This window comes from Pelodiscus sinensis, chromosome 20 (genome assembly GCF_049634645.1).
Source record: "Pelodiscus sinensis isolate JC-2024 chromosome 20, ASM4963464v1, whole genome shotgun sequence".
Classification (NCBI taxonomy): Eukaryota; Metazoa; Chordata; order Testudines; family Trionychidae; genus Pelodiscus; species Pelodiscus sinensis.
This window is the reverse complement of record NC_134730.1, coordinates 21,547,448-21,565,984: the sequence shown is the minus strand read 5'-3', so window position 1 is coordinate 21,565,984 and position 18,537 is coordinate 21,547,448. Positions and strand designations below refer to the sequence as shown.

The window sequence follows — 18,537 nt, the reverse complement described above, 5'->3', positions numbered from 1 at the left end:
CCAAAACACTCTTGAATAAAAACTATTCTAGTCTCTTTGCAGGTTTATTTAGCTACTATGTGAAATTCTTCTGCTAAGCCACTGCTTCTGGATATATGCTTAGAATTACCACCATCAATAAAAATTGGAAGTATATTTTTCAGTTCTGAAATCTTATGCTTTTCATAAATATAAGTTTTTACACTTCTGTAATCCAGCAGACACCATTGTAACACTGAATGTGCTAATAAAAATGTGTCAAGTATCAGAGGGGTAGCCATGTCTGGATCTGCAAAAGCAACAAGGATACATCCCAGCACCTTATAGACTAACAGATGTATTGGAGCATAAGCTTTCGTGGGCAAAGACAAAGTGCGTTCATCTGACAAAGTGGGCCTTTGCCCATGAAAGCTTATGCTCTAATAAAAATGTGGGGATTGTTTTTTAATCAGCAAAACCTAACATAAGTAAATGCTCCTTCGTTGTTTGAACCTTTCTTATCAGTACTAAGCCATTTTTCTCTTTTATTCTTGCTGCTAAGACTTAATTTTCATTCAGTGACTGAACTGCATGGCAGTGAAGATATTTTAAGATCTTTCACAACCTTTTTCACTGTTGAAGAAGAGATGCTGGTACATTAATGAGAAAAGTCAGTAGTCTTTGGTTTCTTTGTTCAGAGATGTGTCCTAAAGTCATTGGTGGTTAGGGTTCAGCTACATTATCAGGAGCTTCTTATTTCAACAGATCTCTCACTGACAAACAATGCCAAACAAAACCAAAACATATGCGGCACAACTATCTTAAAATTGCCCGTCAGACCAAGTGCACTATGGTTAACAGATAGAAGATGTATATTGAAACTATTATATTACATGGTTTATAATAAACAGTGTTGTCGAACTGCAGATCAGCTTCAGTTATAATTCTGTCTTCATTTTCTCATATATTTTAAGAAAATATTTCCTTTGGGGCTGAAATTTTCCATGCTTAGTTTCAAAAGTGAGTCATTTTGTTGTTAAAGCTTTTAAGAAAAATCTGTTCTGCCACTGTTTAGTAGAAAAGAACCTAAAACAACAAAATCTGAATTGGGATTTAAAGTTTGTGGGGTCGAGGTTTGGGTCAAGTCCATGTTACACAACATGTAGGAGAGCAGAATAGAATCCCTCTGTCTCTAACATTTTAAAATGGTCGCCAAAAGAGAAATAAGTTTTGAATTTGGGTGTGAGAATAAAAGTCTTTCTGGAAAACATATAATATGTGAAAAATACTTATTGGCTAATAAAAAGTTATAGATGATTGGAAAAATCACTTCTGAGCAGGACTGTGATCCCAAAGCTTGTTTAAATCCATGGGAATCCTTCCAAAGTTTTAAACTGGCTTTTATTAGACCTTTGCTGTCTAGCTAGAGAGGAAAAATGGTCCAGTGGTAGGGCCCTTCACTAAAACTCAGGAGACTAAGGTGCAAGTCCCTGCTCTGTCACAGACTTCCTGCATTACAGTGGACAAGTCACTTAGCTTCTCAGTACCTCAGGGACATAAGAACGTCCATATGGAATCAGACCAAAGGTCCATCAAGCCCAGTATCCCATTTTCTGACAGTGGCTAATGTCAACTATTACAATGTCATAGAAACTCCTGGGCAAATAATTCTGAGTAAATGAACAACCCTGAGTACACTATAAGCAATCTGCAGCCAATCTGCAAAAAGAAAAGAAGCTAAATCCAGTGAACCAGTGATTACAAATTGTGCCCAAGATATTACAAGCTTTTCATGTAAGCTGCACCTTGTGGAATGCTACTGACTGAAATAAGAGGTTTGTGCAGTTGTAGAGACAGAGCAGCTTGGAGGATCATAGTCTATGTGCTTACGTCTACATTCCATATTCACATTGCACAATATGCTACCTGCAGAGATAATTTATGTCATCTATCTATATGAAACAAACGCCAACACAGACACAAGGTGGAAGAGGTAATCTCTTTTATTGGACCAACATAAGTTGGTAAGAGAGACAAACTTTCGAACTCCTTCACCAAACAGAGGTCGGTCCAATAAAAGATATAACCTCTCCCACCTTCTCTCTTGAATATCCTGGGACTACAACAACACTACATAAATAACCCAATTAGGAAGTTGCTAAAAAACCCTATAAAAATATGCAATTTGACAACAGATATTGTGACACATAAAATGCTTAAGTGTACAAGGAATTCAGATTTTTCATAAAGCAAAGAAAGGCTACCTCTGCATTGTTGTAGAAAGCTGTACTGTTTTTCTCCTGCACATCTTCTCCACGTGCTGTAAAGAATGTCAAAGGGTAGAAATCTTTGTGTGCTGGCTGCTTTCCACTTGCCATCAATTTGCCCTCGTAGAAAAGGTCAGATGTGTAACTGCAATGAGGCAAAACATGGGATAAAATGTGGAATTTACATTGAATCTTGCAGCCCACAGATAAATATGAATCAAAGAAAATAGTATTTTATACTGAAACAAAAGCCCAAATTTTTATTCATTCTGACTGATTTCTGTCATGTGATGTTTCTACATGATAGGTAGCACTGATAGTACCACCGAATGACCGCCCAACACTTCCTATTTTGTTGTCAAGCTCTAATCATTCAGACTGAAATTCTCTGTGGCAGATATCTGCCTCAGACTGAGCTGCACCACAAATGGTTCAACCGTTTCAAAATGTTCTTTTGCCCGGGTTAAAATTCTCATGCCTATTTAAGTTAGAAGCTTTAGCCCATCCACACCTTTGAGCAAGGACTTGAATTTGGGCAGCAATATCATTTTGGTGTGATACCAGCAGCACTATAGCTGCTCCTGTCAAAAACTGCCCAAATCTGCTTGAGTTCTGAGTCTTTGAAAGACCTCCATTTGCACTTGTTCATAAGGAGTTGTTAGCAAATGGCAGCTAAATCTCTGAAGATTTTGTTTGCACTGGGCATGCTCTAGTCGAGGGCTGCAGGGTGTGAGTAGAGCTTTCCCCACATTTATTGTTACAAGTCATTGTGGTACAGGTCATTAGATGTCAAAGCAATGCTCCCCTTACTGATAGGGACTGTGGAAGAGAAGAAAGCTTTCTTTTGGTCAGGCAACAGGACAAGAGCCAGACCTGGGGACAGAGGGCAAACAGACTGGAACAACTATTGGGTGGAGACTGGGACTGGCTGGGCAAGGAGATTGAGGTAAGGAGCTATGGGAGGAAGACTCAAGAAAAGAACCTCCCCTACCCTTCCTGCCCCACAAAATAGCATGTGAGCATTTAATAAAGAATGTCATTATAAACAAGGAGTACAAATTATGGTGCTGGCTTTACTTACTTAATTAATTCTTTGTGCTGGCTGTATTTAATTAATGTCTTGATTAACTAATTTTAATTAATTAAGTCTTGTGCAGAAGAGAGAAGCAGTGGACCTGGTATACCTAGACTTTAGTAAGGCATTTGATTCGGTCTCACATGATCTTCTTATCAATAAGAACATAAGAACGGCCGTACTGGGTCAGACCAAAGGTCCATCTAGCCTAGTATCCTGTCTGCCGACAGTGGCCAGCACCAGGTGCCCCAAAGAGGGTGGACCGAAAACAATGATCAAGCAATTTGTCTCCTGCCATCCCTCTCCAGCCTCTGACAAACAGAGGCCAAGGACACCATTTTATCCCCTGGCTAATAGCCTTTTATGGACCTAACCTCCATGAAATTATCTAGCTTCTCTTTAAACTCTATTATAGTCCTAGCCTTCACAGCCTCCTCTAGGCAAATACTACTTAGCGGGAGCTACTATAAGGTAGGTGCATATCTGCTTGGATAACCATTCTCAGAGAGTAGTTAACAACAGTTCACAATCCTGCTGGAAGGGCATAACAAGTGGGATTCCTCAGGGGTCTGTTTTGGGACCGGTTCCTGTTCAATATCTTCATCAATGATTTAGATATTGGCATAGAGAATATGCTTATTACGTTTGCAGATGTTACCAAATTGGGAGGGGTTGCAACTGCTTTGGAGGATAGGGTCATAATTAAATGATCGAGACAAACTGGAGAAATGGTCAGAGGTCAATAGGATGAAGTTTAATAAGGACAAATGCAAAGTGCTCCGCTTAGGAAGGAACAATCAGTTTCACACATACAGAATGGGAAGTGACTGTCTAGGAAGGAGTACTGCAGAAAGGAATCTAGGGGTCAGAGTCAACACTGTTGCAAAAAAAGCAAACATCATTCTGGGACGCATTAACATGAGTGTTGTGAGCAAGACATGAGAAGTCATTCTTCCGCTCTACTCTGCACTGATTAGGCCTCAGTTGGAGTATTGGGTCTAGTTATGGGCACCGCATTTCAAGAAAGATGTGGAGAAATTGGAGAAGATCCAGAGAACAGCAACAAGAATGATTAAAGGTCTAAAGATCATGAGCTATGAGGGAAGACTGAAAGAATTGGGCTTGTTTAGTTTAGAAAAGAGAAGACTGAGGGGGGGCATGATAGTGGTTTTCAAGTACCTAAAAGAGTGTTACAAGGAGGAGGGAGAAAAATTGTTCTCCTTGGCCTCTGAGGATAGGAGAAGTAGTAATAGGCTTAAACTGCAGCAAGGGAGGTTTAGGTTGGACATTAGGGAAAACATCCTAACTATAAAGGTGGTTAAACACTGGAATAAGTTGCCTATGGAAGTTGTGGAAACTCCATCTCTGGAGATATTTAAAAACAGGTTAGATAGACATCTGGGATGGTCTAGACGGTGCTTGGTCCTGCATTGAGGGCAGGGAACTGGACTTGATGAGCTCTCAAGGTCCCTTCCAGGTCTAATGTTCTATGATTCTATGATTAATTCTGGCATTTCCTAATTTGTGAATGTTTGACTTTGCCAACTTAACAGTTTTTGGATGGAATATCTATGATGAATACACAATCTGGCTGCATTCCGTGAGAGTTCTATTCCTATCCACAATGCAATACTGTACACTCCAAACACATTTCAGATACACACTTATTAAGAATGGAGTCAGTCAACCAAAAAAACAGCAATAGGATTAATGGGAAAAGGCATTGGTACAAACATTCATATGCAAGTTGACCTCAAAACAAATTCTTACATAGAAGAAGTAAGACTTTTCAAATGAAAGCTAGTAGCTGAAATTTGGCAGCATTTTCAAAGCATTTCAGCAACAAAAAGCACCATGATGAACCTTGGATATAATTCTCCAGAGAATTCCAGCTCCTTCATGCCATTCTGGTGGACCAAATCAGCCTGAAAGATGGTGGAGTTACACACCAGAGGACTTCCCCAGCAAGTAACTATACCTCGTGACCAGCAAAGTGCGTTGTGGCAGGATGCCCCTCACTTTAATTCATCTTCAACTGTCAGAACAAGCCTTGGAAGCCACTGGCTGTCAGCAAAAGTTACACCATCAGGCTGCTATAACATCTGCCTGGGACTAAGTCAGTGACCAGCAACTTCAAGATCAGAGAGCACAAGAGTAGCCATAAGCCCCATTAGTGTGCCTTTTATGGGTATGTGCTGAGCTCTCACTGGCCACGCCAGAGAATCTGACTTTTGCAGGCATGCAGGACAATGTTCTTTGTCTCACTGTAGCAGAAAAGGAAAACCACACAATGTAGGACAGAAACAGAAGAAATGAGAACACTACAGGCTACTGAAGAAACCTTGGACACTTTTGCAGCGGAAAAAAAAACACTGGGAAGCTTTATTTTAGGGCTAACCCTTCTGACTGCTGATTAAACACAGCAAGAGATATTGGGGAAATTCTGCGGGTCTGTACATCAGCAAAAACTGCCCCCTCCCCTTCATGGAATTCCTGTGCTTCTCTTCAGAAAATGGCAGAGTGAGCATGGTGACATTGTTGGGCAGACTTTGGGAAGCATGGTCCCCCAAGCAGAGACAAGGCTTGGGAATAAATAGGGTTACTGACTCCCCTCACTTCTGCAGATGCTGAGCTGCTCAGCTGAAGGAGGCTGCCTCTTGGCTCCACTGACTCTGCAGCAGAACACTTTCTTGTGTGTCCTATTGCCAGCTGTTTTCCCCTTCTGTGTGCTGGGAGCCTTCCTGTTTTCTACGCAACAGTGAGTTCTAGCAATGAAGATGGGTAAGAGGGCTGGGGGAAATGAGTGAATGGGAGGTGAAAGGTGGTGGGAATAAGCAGTGGAGGAGGGAATGTGGGAGTGAAGGGATTGTGGGGCAGTGGGGGAGGAGGATAGGGTTGCCAGATGGTTTCAACAAAAATACCGGACACATTTGACATTACATCACAATCTACATTACATCTTATTTAGAAAATACCTGACATTTATAGTTTCTCATTTATATGAGAATTTGTTTGAGCTTTCAATTTGTTTCCGAAACAGCAAGCTCAAATACTAGACTGTCCGGTTCAAAACTGGACACCTGGCAACCCTAAAGGGGGATGAGATGAGGAAGAAAAGGGGATAGGGAATCACAGGGAAAAGCAAGAGTATGACATGTGGCATCCCCCCAGCAGCAGCTGGGGATCTCTCATTAAGTGGGCCCCATCAAACCCTCACCCTGATGAGTCCTGCCTCTCCCAATAAGCCCCCCATGCCCAGATCTCCACCCCAGTAAATCCCAACCATCTGCGCCCTAACCCCTATCCCATCAAGCCCCATTTTCCCAGGACCTGAATTCCCTCACTGCCCCCCCCCCCCAGGCTATCTCCCCACAACCAGATTCCCCTGCTTAGCCCCAACTACCTTCACCTAGATCCCCTGCAGAACTGTCCCTGCCCCTAGAACTTCCTAATGAGCCCCTGTGCATTCATCTCTTAAAGAAATCCCTGACCTTACTCCTGGATCCTTCCACACTAAGCTGCTCCACACTAGGATCCTGCTGGGATGAGCTTGCCCACCAACACCTGGTGTATCTGGCACAGAGGGGCAAGGCCTCAGGGTGTTTCTGGGGCAGGCCCACCTCTGGTACTGTGTCAATTATTTTAATTGACGTTTTAGCTGGAGATGTAGACAACTGTCCTCTGGAAATGTAAAAAACTCCCATGCCATCAAATCACCACCAGATCACAACTTGCTGTCACTATCAACCAAGGCTGCATTACAATAGGCAACCCTAAGGCAACCGTATCTATAATTAAACCACACTTGAATCTGTAATGTCAGTGTGCATGTAATGGAAACAGACCTTATCATACACTATTTAGCATAAGAACATAGCAAAGTATGTTAAGGTTTTAATCTTGATTCCATAATGCATTTTCCTGCTTTTTACCATGAATACAGTGTGTGATAATCTAATTAATACAACTGGATAGCAACATAATATTCTTCACTAAATATCTGAGCAAGCATTTAAACTTAAACATTTTTTGCCATGACTGCACGGATTCTTTTTAGCACAGCTCATGAATGAGTTCATTATATTGGCAACCATTAATTTAACACCGTGGTCCCCAACACGGTGCCCATGGGCGCCATTGCGCCCGCGGGAGCATTTGCATGCGCCCCCAGGTGCTCGGGGCTGGCCTGGCCCCGGGCACATGGCGCACGGTGAGCGCCGGCCCTGGGCGTGCGGCGCTTGGCGGGGGGAGCGCCGGCCCCGGGCGCGCGGCGCTTGCAGAGGGGAGGGCGCCGGCCCCGGGTGCGCAGCTCTTGGAGGGGGCACCAGCGCCGGGCGCGTGGCTATAGGGGCGCCCCGCCCCCGGGCATGCGGCTATGGGGGGGGCCGCCCCCGGGCGCGCAAGTGTCCCCGCCCCTTGGCGCCCGGCGGGCGAACGGCCACGCCCCCTGGCACCCGACAACCTCAAAAGGTTGGGGACCACTGATTTAACACAACTTAAAAAATGAAAAACAACTAATCACAGCTACCCCTCCAAATCAGTGCGTCTCTAAAAAGCTAATAAAAAGGACACTAGCAAAGTGGCATGACCAAAATTTGACCTATTTTTCCTTTTTTTATTTATAAGATAATGTCATTCTGTATGTTGCAGGTAGTTGGGGGGGGGGGGGCTCAGCAAGGAAAAAATCAGTGTGCTTAAATTATTCGGATGTTGTCTATATTTTTTAAACTAATGAAAGAATTGCAGGCTATGAATTGAGGTGACAGCTGATTAATTTCAATTCTACTCTCATATTTTTTTTAAAAAGTACTATGTTAGCGGTCTGAACCTCTGTGGGTCTTAAAAGCATTATTCAGCCTCAGGAGCTATTACTGAAGTATTTTTATATGGAATTCAAGATCAAGGTTCTGCAGCTATAGAGGCTATTTCCTATTTGGAGCCGTGGAAATGGCTACCTAGTATTTATTTCAACAATGTTTGGCCACCTAAATGTCCCTGCTTCTTCTTGACAGAATCACAAACTGGTCAGGACCTTTGACAAAGACATTGGGGAAACTACTGAGCATATCACGGAGGGTTAACACACAATCGGGGCACCTCTCACTGAATCATAATAAGAGTATCAAAACATATCCTAATTTTTGCTGTCTATAGTAGTTTCAGAACTTTTTTTTTTAACAAAAAAACCACTTCTTTGCTTGTCTCATTATTTAACAGTATAAAAATACTTTTAAAATGCAAAACTACTATGGTTTTATTATGTAAATGCAAGTTGTAATTACTTCTTTCTCTTTTCATCTACATGTGGCAGTAAAATGACAAAGTTGTTTTGCCTTTCGAGGTTCACTTACACCAGTCAGACAAAAGTGTGATACAGTGAAAAAGTTCACACCTACTTGATGATAGCTTCATGGGAGCGATAATTCTCACACAGCAAGATCCTGCATGGAAATTCTGCAGGGTAGTGCTCATAGAGCCGATCAAGTAATGAAACATGAAGATTTCTCTCCCTGGCAAATTCGCTGTAGACAAAAGGACTGAGCTGTAATAGACACACACATACAGAGAAAATTTAACTAAATATGCAAACTTAGATTTTCATACTCTAAAAGAAAAATTCTACATCAGCTGAAGGATGGCCTATAAAAACTACCTGTTATAAAGCTGCTTCCATAGTTTTAAGAAGATATACCTTGATGACTTGGATTTGGGGCTAGTTAAATAACTACATAGAAACTCTTTTCTGCTGCAAAAGTGACACGAGTAAATATTATCTTAGCTAAACAGCAGAACATTTTGTTACTATGTAAAAATGAAAGGAATGCAAACATACCATTGTCTATGTTCACTTGTACAGTTTGCAGACATCACTGAGAGTCTCAAACAATGGAAAGAGGTACACACTAAGGATGTTAAAATGCATGTGATTTTAGTAACTGTGTATCTGCTGAAAATTTCAGCAGTTACACACGGGGTGGCAGTCAGCTTCCCAGGAGCCGGTGCCTGGTGGGAGCCATCTTAAGAGGCAGAGGCAGCAACACAAAGCAGCAGTCGGCTCCCAGGAGCCGGTACATGCCGGGAGCCAGCTTTTAAGCTGGCTCCGAGCTGAAGTTCCCACCTGCTGTTCTGCTCCCAGTGAGCCAGCTGCTGCCCCATGCTGCTGCCTTTGGTACATATATTTTCTGCTCTGTTAATGATTTGAGGTGCTGTATTTATTTTTTCAAAGTCAATTCACTTTTTACTTTAGAAATGCAAATACTGCACGTAGAGGAGAGATCACTATTTTTTAAAAAAGTATGAAAACTGCCAAGCTATTTGACTTTGAAATACTGCTTTGTACAGAGAAGGTGGAGGATAGAATGGAAGCAGTGGTGTTGCCTAACTACTGAGGCATTACACAGCGGCTGTGTCTACATTGGCAAGATTTTGCACCAAAGCGGTCGCTTTTGTGCAAAAACATGCTGCCTGTCTACACTGGCAGGGAGTTCTTGCGCAAGAACACTGAAGTTCTAATGTGTGAAATCAGTGCTTCTTGTGCAAGAACTATGATGCTCCTGCTCAGGAATAAACCCTCTTGCGCAACTGTTCTTGCGCAAGAGGCCAGTGTAGACAGGCAACATGAATTTCTTGCACAAGAAAGCCCAATGGCTAAAATGGCCACGGGAGCTTTCTTTCTCTACACTGGCACGGATGCTCTTGCGCAAAAGCACATCTCTTGCGCAAATACTTTAACGCAAGAACTCTTGCGTTAAAGAGTATTTGCGCAAGATCATGCCAATGTAAACATAGCCTGAAAATCCAGTCACCTGGATTCAATTCCTGACTAACCACTGCTTTGCTTGGTTATGATGGAAATGTCATTTCCCTCCCCCTTTTTCCTTATTTTGTAGATGGGTGGGAACAATGATAATGACCTTCTTTGTAAAATGTTTTCAACTCTGTGGATGAACAGCTATAATATGGAAGCTCGGGATTATTACTACAACAATAAATATCCCCATTCAGGTTTATAAGTCTCACAGTCCCAACAGAAGTAGTAACAAATGCAAGGATTAGAGAAGCCATAAGCATAGGCCATGAATATCTATTGTAGAGGTGCACAGGAAGGGGATGGATCTTCACTAAAATTTAATTACAATGTTAACACTATATTTTACTCCCTGGTTGTGCTATAAAATGTTAATAAAAAAGAGTGGTAAATCTATAGAAGTCATGGGAAAAGTCTAATCTAATTACCAAAGAAAATACAGGCAGTCCCCGACTTACGCGGCTCCGACTTATGTCGGATCCGCACTTACGAACGGGGCTTTCTCGCCCCGGAGGTCGAGGTGGCGGATTGCTACCTGCGACATCCGGGGCGAGAAAACCCCGTTCGTAAGCTGCTCCGGTGCCCCTGGTCTGCTGGAGACCGTCTCCAGCAGACCAGGGGCACCGGGCGGGTTCCCGCGCTTCTGAGGCTTTGCCAGAGCAAAGCCTCAGAGGCGCGGGACCCCCCCGCGGCTGCGGCTTCAGTCCCGGTGCCTGTGGTCTGCTGGGGACCGTCCCCAGCAGACCACAGGCACTGGGACTGAAGCTACAGCCGCGGCAGGGTCCCGCGCCTCTGAGACTTTGCCAGAGCAAAGCCTCAGAGGCGCGGCACCCTGCTGCCGCTGCGGCTCTGCTCCCCGTGTCCCTGGTCTGCTGGGGGGGGGGGCGCAGCTAGTGTGCCCCCCCCCCCAGCAGACCAGGCTTTTGTTTTGGACCCTGGGGCAGAGCAGCTGGGGCACTGCCGATTGGTCCTGCAGCGCCGCTCTGGGCACTACTGGACCAACCCGGCAACACCCCAGCTGCTCTGCCCCAGGTCCTGATTCAGCCGCTGCTGGTCAGTTTCAGCAGCGGCTGAATCAGGACGCCTGGGGCAGAGCAGATGGGGTGCTGCTGGGTTGGTCCAGTAGCACCGAGGAGCGGCGCTACTGGAGCAACCCAGCAGCACCCCAGCTGCTCTGCCCCAGGCGTCCCCAAGTCAGCTTCTGCTGAAACTGACCAGCGCTGACTACAGGAAGCCCGAGGCAGAGTTGCTCTGCCCCGGGCTTCCTGGAATCAGCTGCTGATCAGTTTCAGCAGCAGCTGACTTGGGGACGCCTGGGGTTCTTAAGTTGATTCTGTATGTAAGTCAGAACTAGCGGTCAGTTTCAGCAGCGGCTGAATCTGGACGCCAGTTCCGACTTACATACAGATTCAACTTAAGAACAAACCTACAGTCCCTATCTTGTACGTAACCCAGGGACTGCCTGTATCATGAGCTTTCGTGGGCACAACCCACTTTTTCATATGACTGGAGTCCATTCATCTGAAGAAGTGGGTTGCACCCACAAAAGCTCATGATACCATCTACATGTTTTGTTAATCTTTAAGATGGTACTAGACTATTAGTTTTTTTAAAGTTTGTCTAGTTATACACTAACTTGGCTACCCCTCTGAAGCAAAGAAAATATGGCACTCTCTTTGGCATACAGCCATGGTGGGCAACTGTGGTCCACAAAGGTTCTATGTGTGGCCTGTGCAACCCCTCTCGTCCCCCTTCTCCTGAACTTCTCACATGCCCCACACTTACCTACCTCACCACCACCCCAAACAACCCCTTCTGGAGTACCATAGTACCATGAATCAGCTGAGTCATGGCATTCACGCTCTAGAAGGGATCTGGAGAAGCAGGAATGGAGCATGAATCAGTTGATTCACAGTGTTCCAGAAATGCTGCAGGGAGGCAGGGGACAGGAAGGGGAAAGGACTGGATACACTCAGGGGAGGAAGTGGGGAAGAGGCTGGGTGGGCGTTTGAGGGAAGCAGTGGCTGGGGGCATGGCCGGCAGAGGAGGGGAGGACTGAGCAGCCCCTGGCAAAATGATGAGTGACATACATTTAAAGCAAAGGCATGTGTGAGGTCCATGCTGATTGCACATAATATTGTGAGAACCATGCGCTCCCTCTGCTATTTTATGTTATTTTTGCTGGCAATTTAATTTGCCCCTGATAATGGATTTCTTTGTGTTGAAAAGGCATGATAAAGAAGGAAACACGTACAATCTATTTTATCTCATTCTTGGGGTCATGGTTAGTGCACATGCCCTTTCAATCTTGTGGCCCACTGAGCTAGAGGGCCACTCCTGGACCTACTCACTAGCGTTGGTTGCCCACTGCAGGCCTACAAGCAGCAGTATTTGAGCTTCTCATAATTTCTAAGCACAGCACGGTAATACAAATGCACAAATATAATGGTATTTTCAGGGATTGCTTTCAGGGACTGTGTAGGGTAGTGGTCAGAGCACAGAATCAGAAGGAATTCTTAAGCTGGTTCTGCCACTAAGTAAGTGGGTAGCTTTAGGTAAGTTACCTTACCACTTTGTGCCTTATCTTCTCACATATAATATGGGGTGATCATACTTACCTGACCACTTTATTAAGCTGAAAAATGTGTAACTTTTAAATGTTTATAGTTTACAAAACACTGAACCGTCTTGGAGGTTTCAGCACTAGCGTATGGCCTGACTGAGCTGGGTTCAAAGCCCTGCACCTCCACAGATTTACCTGTGTGATCCTGAGCAACTCACTTGGCCTCTCTCTGCTTCTGTTTACTGTCTATAAAATATAACCCTTTCCCATCTCACAGTCAAGTTGTGAGGATAAATACATTAAAGATTGTGAAAAACTCTGATAATACAGTAATGTGGACAGATAAGTACATTAAACAGATGGATAAATTTAATACATTTTCTGAGGGAAATATAATATGAACCAATCTTGATATTAAAAAGTCCTGAGGCTCTTACTTGCATATGGTCTCCAGCCAAGACGATTCTTGTGTTTTTATTAGCTAATGCTAGAGGCATGATCGTCTCACACTCCATGGCCTGTGCAGCTTCATCTAACAGAATATGCGTAAAAAACCCTATAAAACAGAGACATCACTAAATAAATGAAACTGCATAGATCAGTGTATCCCAAATGGTGTTCCATAGAACTCTGGGGTTCCACAAAGTGAAAATAAGGGTTCCACGAGAAAATTCCATTACAATAATATTTTATTATTTTTAAAAATAATAATTAATATTTAAGCATTTATGAATTTTATTGAAAACAATTTTCATTTGTGTTGATCTCCTGACCTTGTTTAGCTTTTGTTTATTATTATCCTTTCTTATTTGTGGTCTACTTTTTCAGCTCCATACATAAGACTGTTATTAGGGGCTTCGCAAAATTATTTTGGGTTTAAAAGGGTTCTGTGGCCAAATAAAATTGGGAAATGCTGGCATAAATGATCAAAAACAGTTATGACAATGCAATAAACTATGTGGAGCATTAAATTTTAATATTCACCAGTGGAAACTATCCACACATTCAAATGCAAATTTATGTCTCCTAACTGCTAAAAACCATCCAAAACAATAGCACAAATTGGTGGCCAACAGATTCAGACAATTATTATTATCCCCTGCCATAGATGACATCTTGAAGATGCTCAATCTGCAGCTTGCTTGATACAAACAAGAGGAGGCCACTGGCAGGATGTTCTGCAAAGAGTTCTCTCAGCTCTGGAATCGGTTTCCCTATCAGGTATGACAGAGCCCAGATTTGTTAATCTTCTAAACACACTACCAAGTCCATCTGTTTTTGCAGGCATTAAAACCTTGATCAAGCAAAGCACGTCAGCTCATGCTGGACTCTGAACATGTGTGTAATTCCACTGACTTTAGTGGCACTATAAAAGTTCTTAAAGTTATACACACACCTAAGACCTCTGGTGGAATGGGATTCCAGGAAAAATAGGGAGTTATGAGGGAGGAACTGGAGGGTAAAAGAATTTAAATAAAATACTGGGCCTGATCTTGGGACAAGAATCTGTTAACCTTCAAAGTAAGAACAGGAAACTCTTTAATAATTAATATAATTAATACATATGCTATAGATAAGGCTACACAGTCTATTCACTAGATAATTTGAAAAAACTTCAAAAACGAATAGTCTTGCAGCACTTTAGAGCCTAACAAAAAATGTAGATGGTATCATGAGCTTTTGTGGACACCTATTCCTTGATTTTTAAGTTTTTTCTAGTTACAGACTAACACGGCTACCCCCTAAAACACTAGAAAATTTGTAATTTCAAAAAAACTGACAAACTAAAGCATCGAATGGAAAAATGTAAATTTGTAATTGTGTTTTTAAATGGCTTGATGATCTAGATAAATAAAAAATATACGCATATATTTAAATTTCTAGAAATATGTATATATGTTTTTTATGCTTTAAACACATTGTCAGAGAACAATTTCAGTATACCTGAGTAATATTTATTACAAATAAATAATAATCATTCTTCAAAATAATATAATTGGTCATTGAGTGATAAATTATACAATGCTTTTTGACAAAAATTAAGAAAATGAGCCTTGAACCCCCTGTAACAACTTTATATATGTATGAGCATGAATATATATCTATGTAGCCCTTTAACAAATAAGAAAATAACCTTCATCTGAAAGAGATCATATTCAATTTCTAAAACCTTGAAAACAAATGTATGATTTAGAATTTAACCTTATTTATAGCATGAAGTGTGTTCAGCCAAAAGGAGTTAATCTTAAAAATATAAAGAGATTAGATATTCTCTAAATGTCAAATGAAATTTATTTGTGGATCAAGGAAAGTGATCAGCTCTAAGCAGCCTTTACCCACAGTGAATTAGTCTAGGCTGTTTCAAATCACATAATCTAGAAATAAGAAATTATTCTCTTCTTAAAGTAATGTGAGTGTTTGTGTGTATGTGCACATATATGCGGATGGAGAGGGAGGGAAAGAAGGTGGTCAGGGACTCTGCAAAACTAAACAATCTACAAAAAGTAACGAATGATCTGTGGGTGTTTTGAAAAATAAATTACCTGATAAAGAGATGGAAATATGTGTTATACGTGGAAAAGCAACCTACCACTACTAACATTATACCAAATGCTCTGATTCAACAAAGTATTTAACATGTGCGCAAATCCATGCCTTTTCAGTGTTTTGTTGGATTAGGGCCTGGAGTGAGCATGGTAGAAATGGTCATTCTTTGAAACAAAATTTGACAAAAGAGATAAATAAAATATTCAGTATCCCTATTGCCTTTTTGCTGGATCAGTTCTAGATAATAGATAATCTGGAGAAAAGCGGAGGTCATTGAAACCTGATTTTTAAATGAGCGTGCCCACTTCTTTAATAAACAAAGTTCAGAATAAGGCTAAATCTGAATACCAATTTTGATTGTAACATTTAACTTTACTCGTATTCACTAAATGCAAAGACTCATATTTTCCTTTTTGTTTCTGGATCCAAAAAGGGAAAACCAAAAAAGAATATCGAGAGGGTTCATTTATGACAGGGACGGGGAAAGATATAAAAGCCACTTTCACTGTCACTGGAAAATAATGAAGGGGACTATTTCTCAGAGTATTTTAAAGATATTTCTTGTTTGAAATCTTCTCACCAGGTTCAAGATCCAGTTGACATAGATACTGTGAAGTATTCAAAGTCACAACTACTACTCGTTGTCTAAGGATATCTTCTTTCTGTGGCATCTGAAAGGTGGAATGTGTGCTTGAAATCAAACAGTATTGATGCACAACTGGGTGGACAGTCTTTACCCAGCGATTTCTGAAATATACCCTAGAAAAGAAGAGAGGGACTCATTTTCTATAGGACTTGAACACAAAGACAACTTAACATTTCATAAGCTAAGATTCTGTTTTCTATTAAATAAAACCAGTTCTTTTGGAAGTTAGATTTTGCCATGGTAGAGAACTGAAAATTAATAGGCTGAACCCCTTATATTAACACATGTACACAGCTATTGGAATCAGTTCAACAGTGATTCATATAACAACTATAAGAATATTGAGCTTAATGAAACTTAAGGCTAAGTGCCAAGAGTCTATGCATACATTGTATGGAAAACTGCCTGCTTCTTAATTAATTGGTTGAAATCCAAATCAAACAGATAGCTTCTGACCTGTAAGCATGGTTCAACTGTCATGCTTAACTTATTCTATTTAAAATTCTATTTATTAATATTTTGGGAGTATTTTATGTATGGAAATATCACTTTGGATCCTAAATCTGGAAGTGGCAGAACATATGGCAGTAGTCCACTCGTATGATCAATTACAGGTTCAGGGCCTTAAAAGTATGTGAAAGGATATTGCTCAAATCCTACTCTTACTTTTATACAAATTGAATATCATACAATTTCTAAGAATCAAACAGAAATTATGTTAATCACTTTATTGTGATACTGGATACAAGAAGATAAAATGAGGGGGGAAATTCTACCACCAGAAGTCAGGATTTTCCTCTACTAAACTTTAGTAATCTGCACATTGTCAAAGTCATGGAAGAGAAATATCATCTCAAAATACATAAATAAGTTAGTTGTAATGGGCCATGCTATTTTATCATAGCAGAGTTCTGCTTAAAATCTGATGGCACAATATGACCCAGTATGTCAAAAAGGATGAAGGGGAGGGGAAAGAAGAGGGATTTGGACCATGATCCAGCAAAGCGTTTAAGCATAAGTAATTCCACTAATGTAAATGGAGCTACGCCAAACTGCACCAGCTAAACATCTGGCCAAAGATGTCTCGATCAGTATATAGGGATTTTAAAAAGGGATTTATGCACCTGCATGACCAAAAGATGTGGAATTTGGGCATCCTATGTAGGCACCCATGTTTGAAAACTGGGTTCACAATATCTACAAGAATTCTATTAAATTATCTTACAAGACAAAAACACTTAACTCAGGGTATTATAAATTTGGTTTATGAAAACAAAGGTGAAAATGTCCTTATGGGCCAATGAGCACAGAATGAAATGTAAAGATATGCAAATGCATTTTATTACTCTGAATGACTTAGTTATTCATCAAAGGGTAAGATTTGAAATTGACATTATTTAGTTACCAAACAGAAACACAATTAAGCAAGGGGTCAGCGCAGAAGGAAGCAATTTAAACTCCTGACTTCCTCTAGTGAATATAGAAAAAGCACAATCTAATGTAGTTATCACCAGACATAGGGAGCACAGAAAAAGGAACAGAAAGAAAGGGCCTAGATTCTATTTCCAGACGGGTCACAACTCCTGTCTGAAATAAGTCAGTTCACTTAAGGGCTCTATGATTCAGTTTCTCTTTCTGTTAAATGGGGATAATCCCTACTATCACTTTGCAGAGGTAGGTGTGAGGAATTACCAAATTTCATGAGTTTATGTTTGTAAAGCACTTTGAGAATCTTGGCTGCAAGGTTCTATTGAAATGCAAAATATATGGTCATTTTCAACATTATTATGCCGCATGCTGCCTTTATTGCACAAATTTAGCTGTGCGGCTCATTTGACTGACCACAACTCAAACAGTATCTCCACTTCATCAAGTTCTCTTATTTTGTTATGAGACTAACAAGGGTAACCTAGAGCAATTATTCACCAGTGGCAGCAAGGACTCATAGAACTGCAGAAAAATACGGAAAATATGGCTTTAAGGTATCTTGAGAAATCATATAATCCATCCCTGTCCCCCCTGCCTGCTGAGGCAGGAAAGTATACCTCGATCATCCCTGACAGGTGTTTGTCTAAACCGTTTTTTAAAACCTCCAACATCAGGATTTCACAATCTCTTTTGGTAATCAATTCAAGTTCTTAACGATCTTCACAATTAGAAAACTCTTCCTAGTATCTAACTTAATTTTGGTACAGACTGTGTCAATTATTTCTTGTTGTATGATCAGAGGACAAGGAAAATAATTGATCTTCATACTTTTTATAACAGCCCTTTACATATTTGAAGACTGCTATGATATCCACCTGCCCAATCTTTTCTTCACACTAAATCTTTCTTCATAGATCAGGTTTTCTCAACATTTTATCATTTTTGGTGCTTTCCTCATGACTCTCCCCAATTTGTCCACATCTTTGTCCAAGCATGGCACCCAAAAATGCAACATAATACTCCACCTGATGCCTCAATAGTACCAAGTAAAGCAGGACAATTACCTCTCGAGTCTTGCATGTGGCACTACTGTTCATATATCCAAGAATATATTAGCATTTTTCACAACTACATCATATCCTTTACTCATATTCAATTTATGATTCACATGAATCCTCGGATCCTTTTCTACAGTACTACTCCTTAGCCAATTTGGTAGGGTGAAGCCAATAGGCAAAAGCTTCT

At 41.2% G+C, this 18,537-nt stretch overlaps 1 protein-coding gene across 3 annotated transcripts in view; it reads right to left on the bottom strand.

Moving 5' to 3' along the window:
- Positions 1-18,537, bottom strand: part of HELZ (helicase with zinc finger) — a 172,381-nt gene that overhangs the window by 61,258 nt on the left and 92,586 nt on the right. For all 3 annotated transcript variants that reach the window (XM_006110581.4, XM_006110582.4, XM_006110583.4), the window contains 4 exons: positions 15,799-15,977; positions 13,109-13,227; positions 8,697-8,842; positions 2,223-2,370 (listed from right to left, as the gene is read on the bottom strand). In XM_006110581.4, the coding sequence (XP_006110643.2) occupies positions 2,223-2,370; positions 8,697-8,842; positions 13,109-13,227; positions 15,799-15,977 (592 nt within the window). The remainder of the gene's footprint in view (positions 1-2,222; positions 2,371-8,696; positions 8,843-13,108; positions 13,228-15,798; positions 15,978-18,537) is intronic.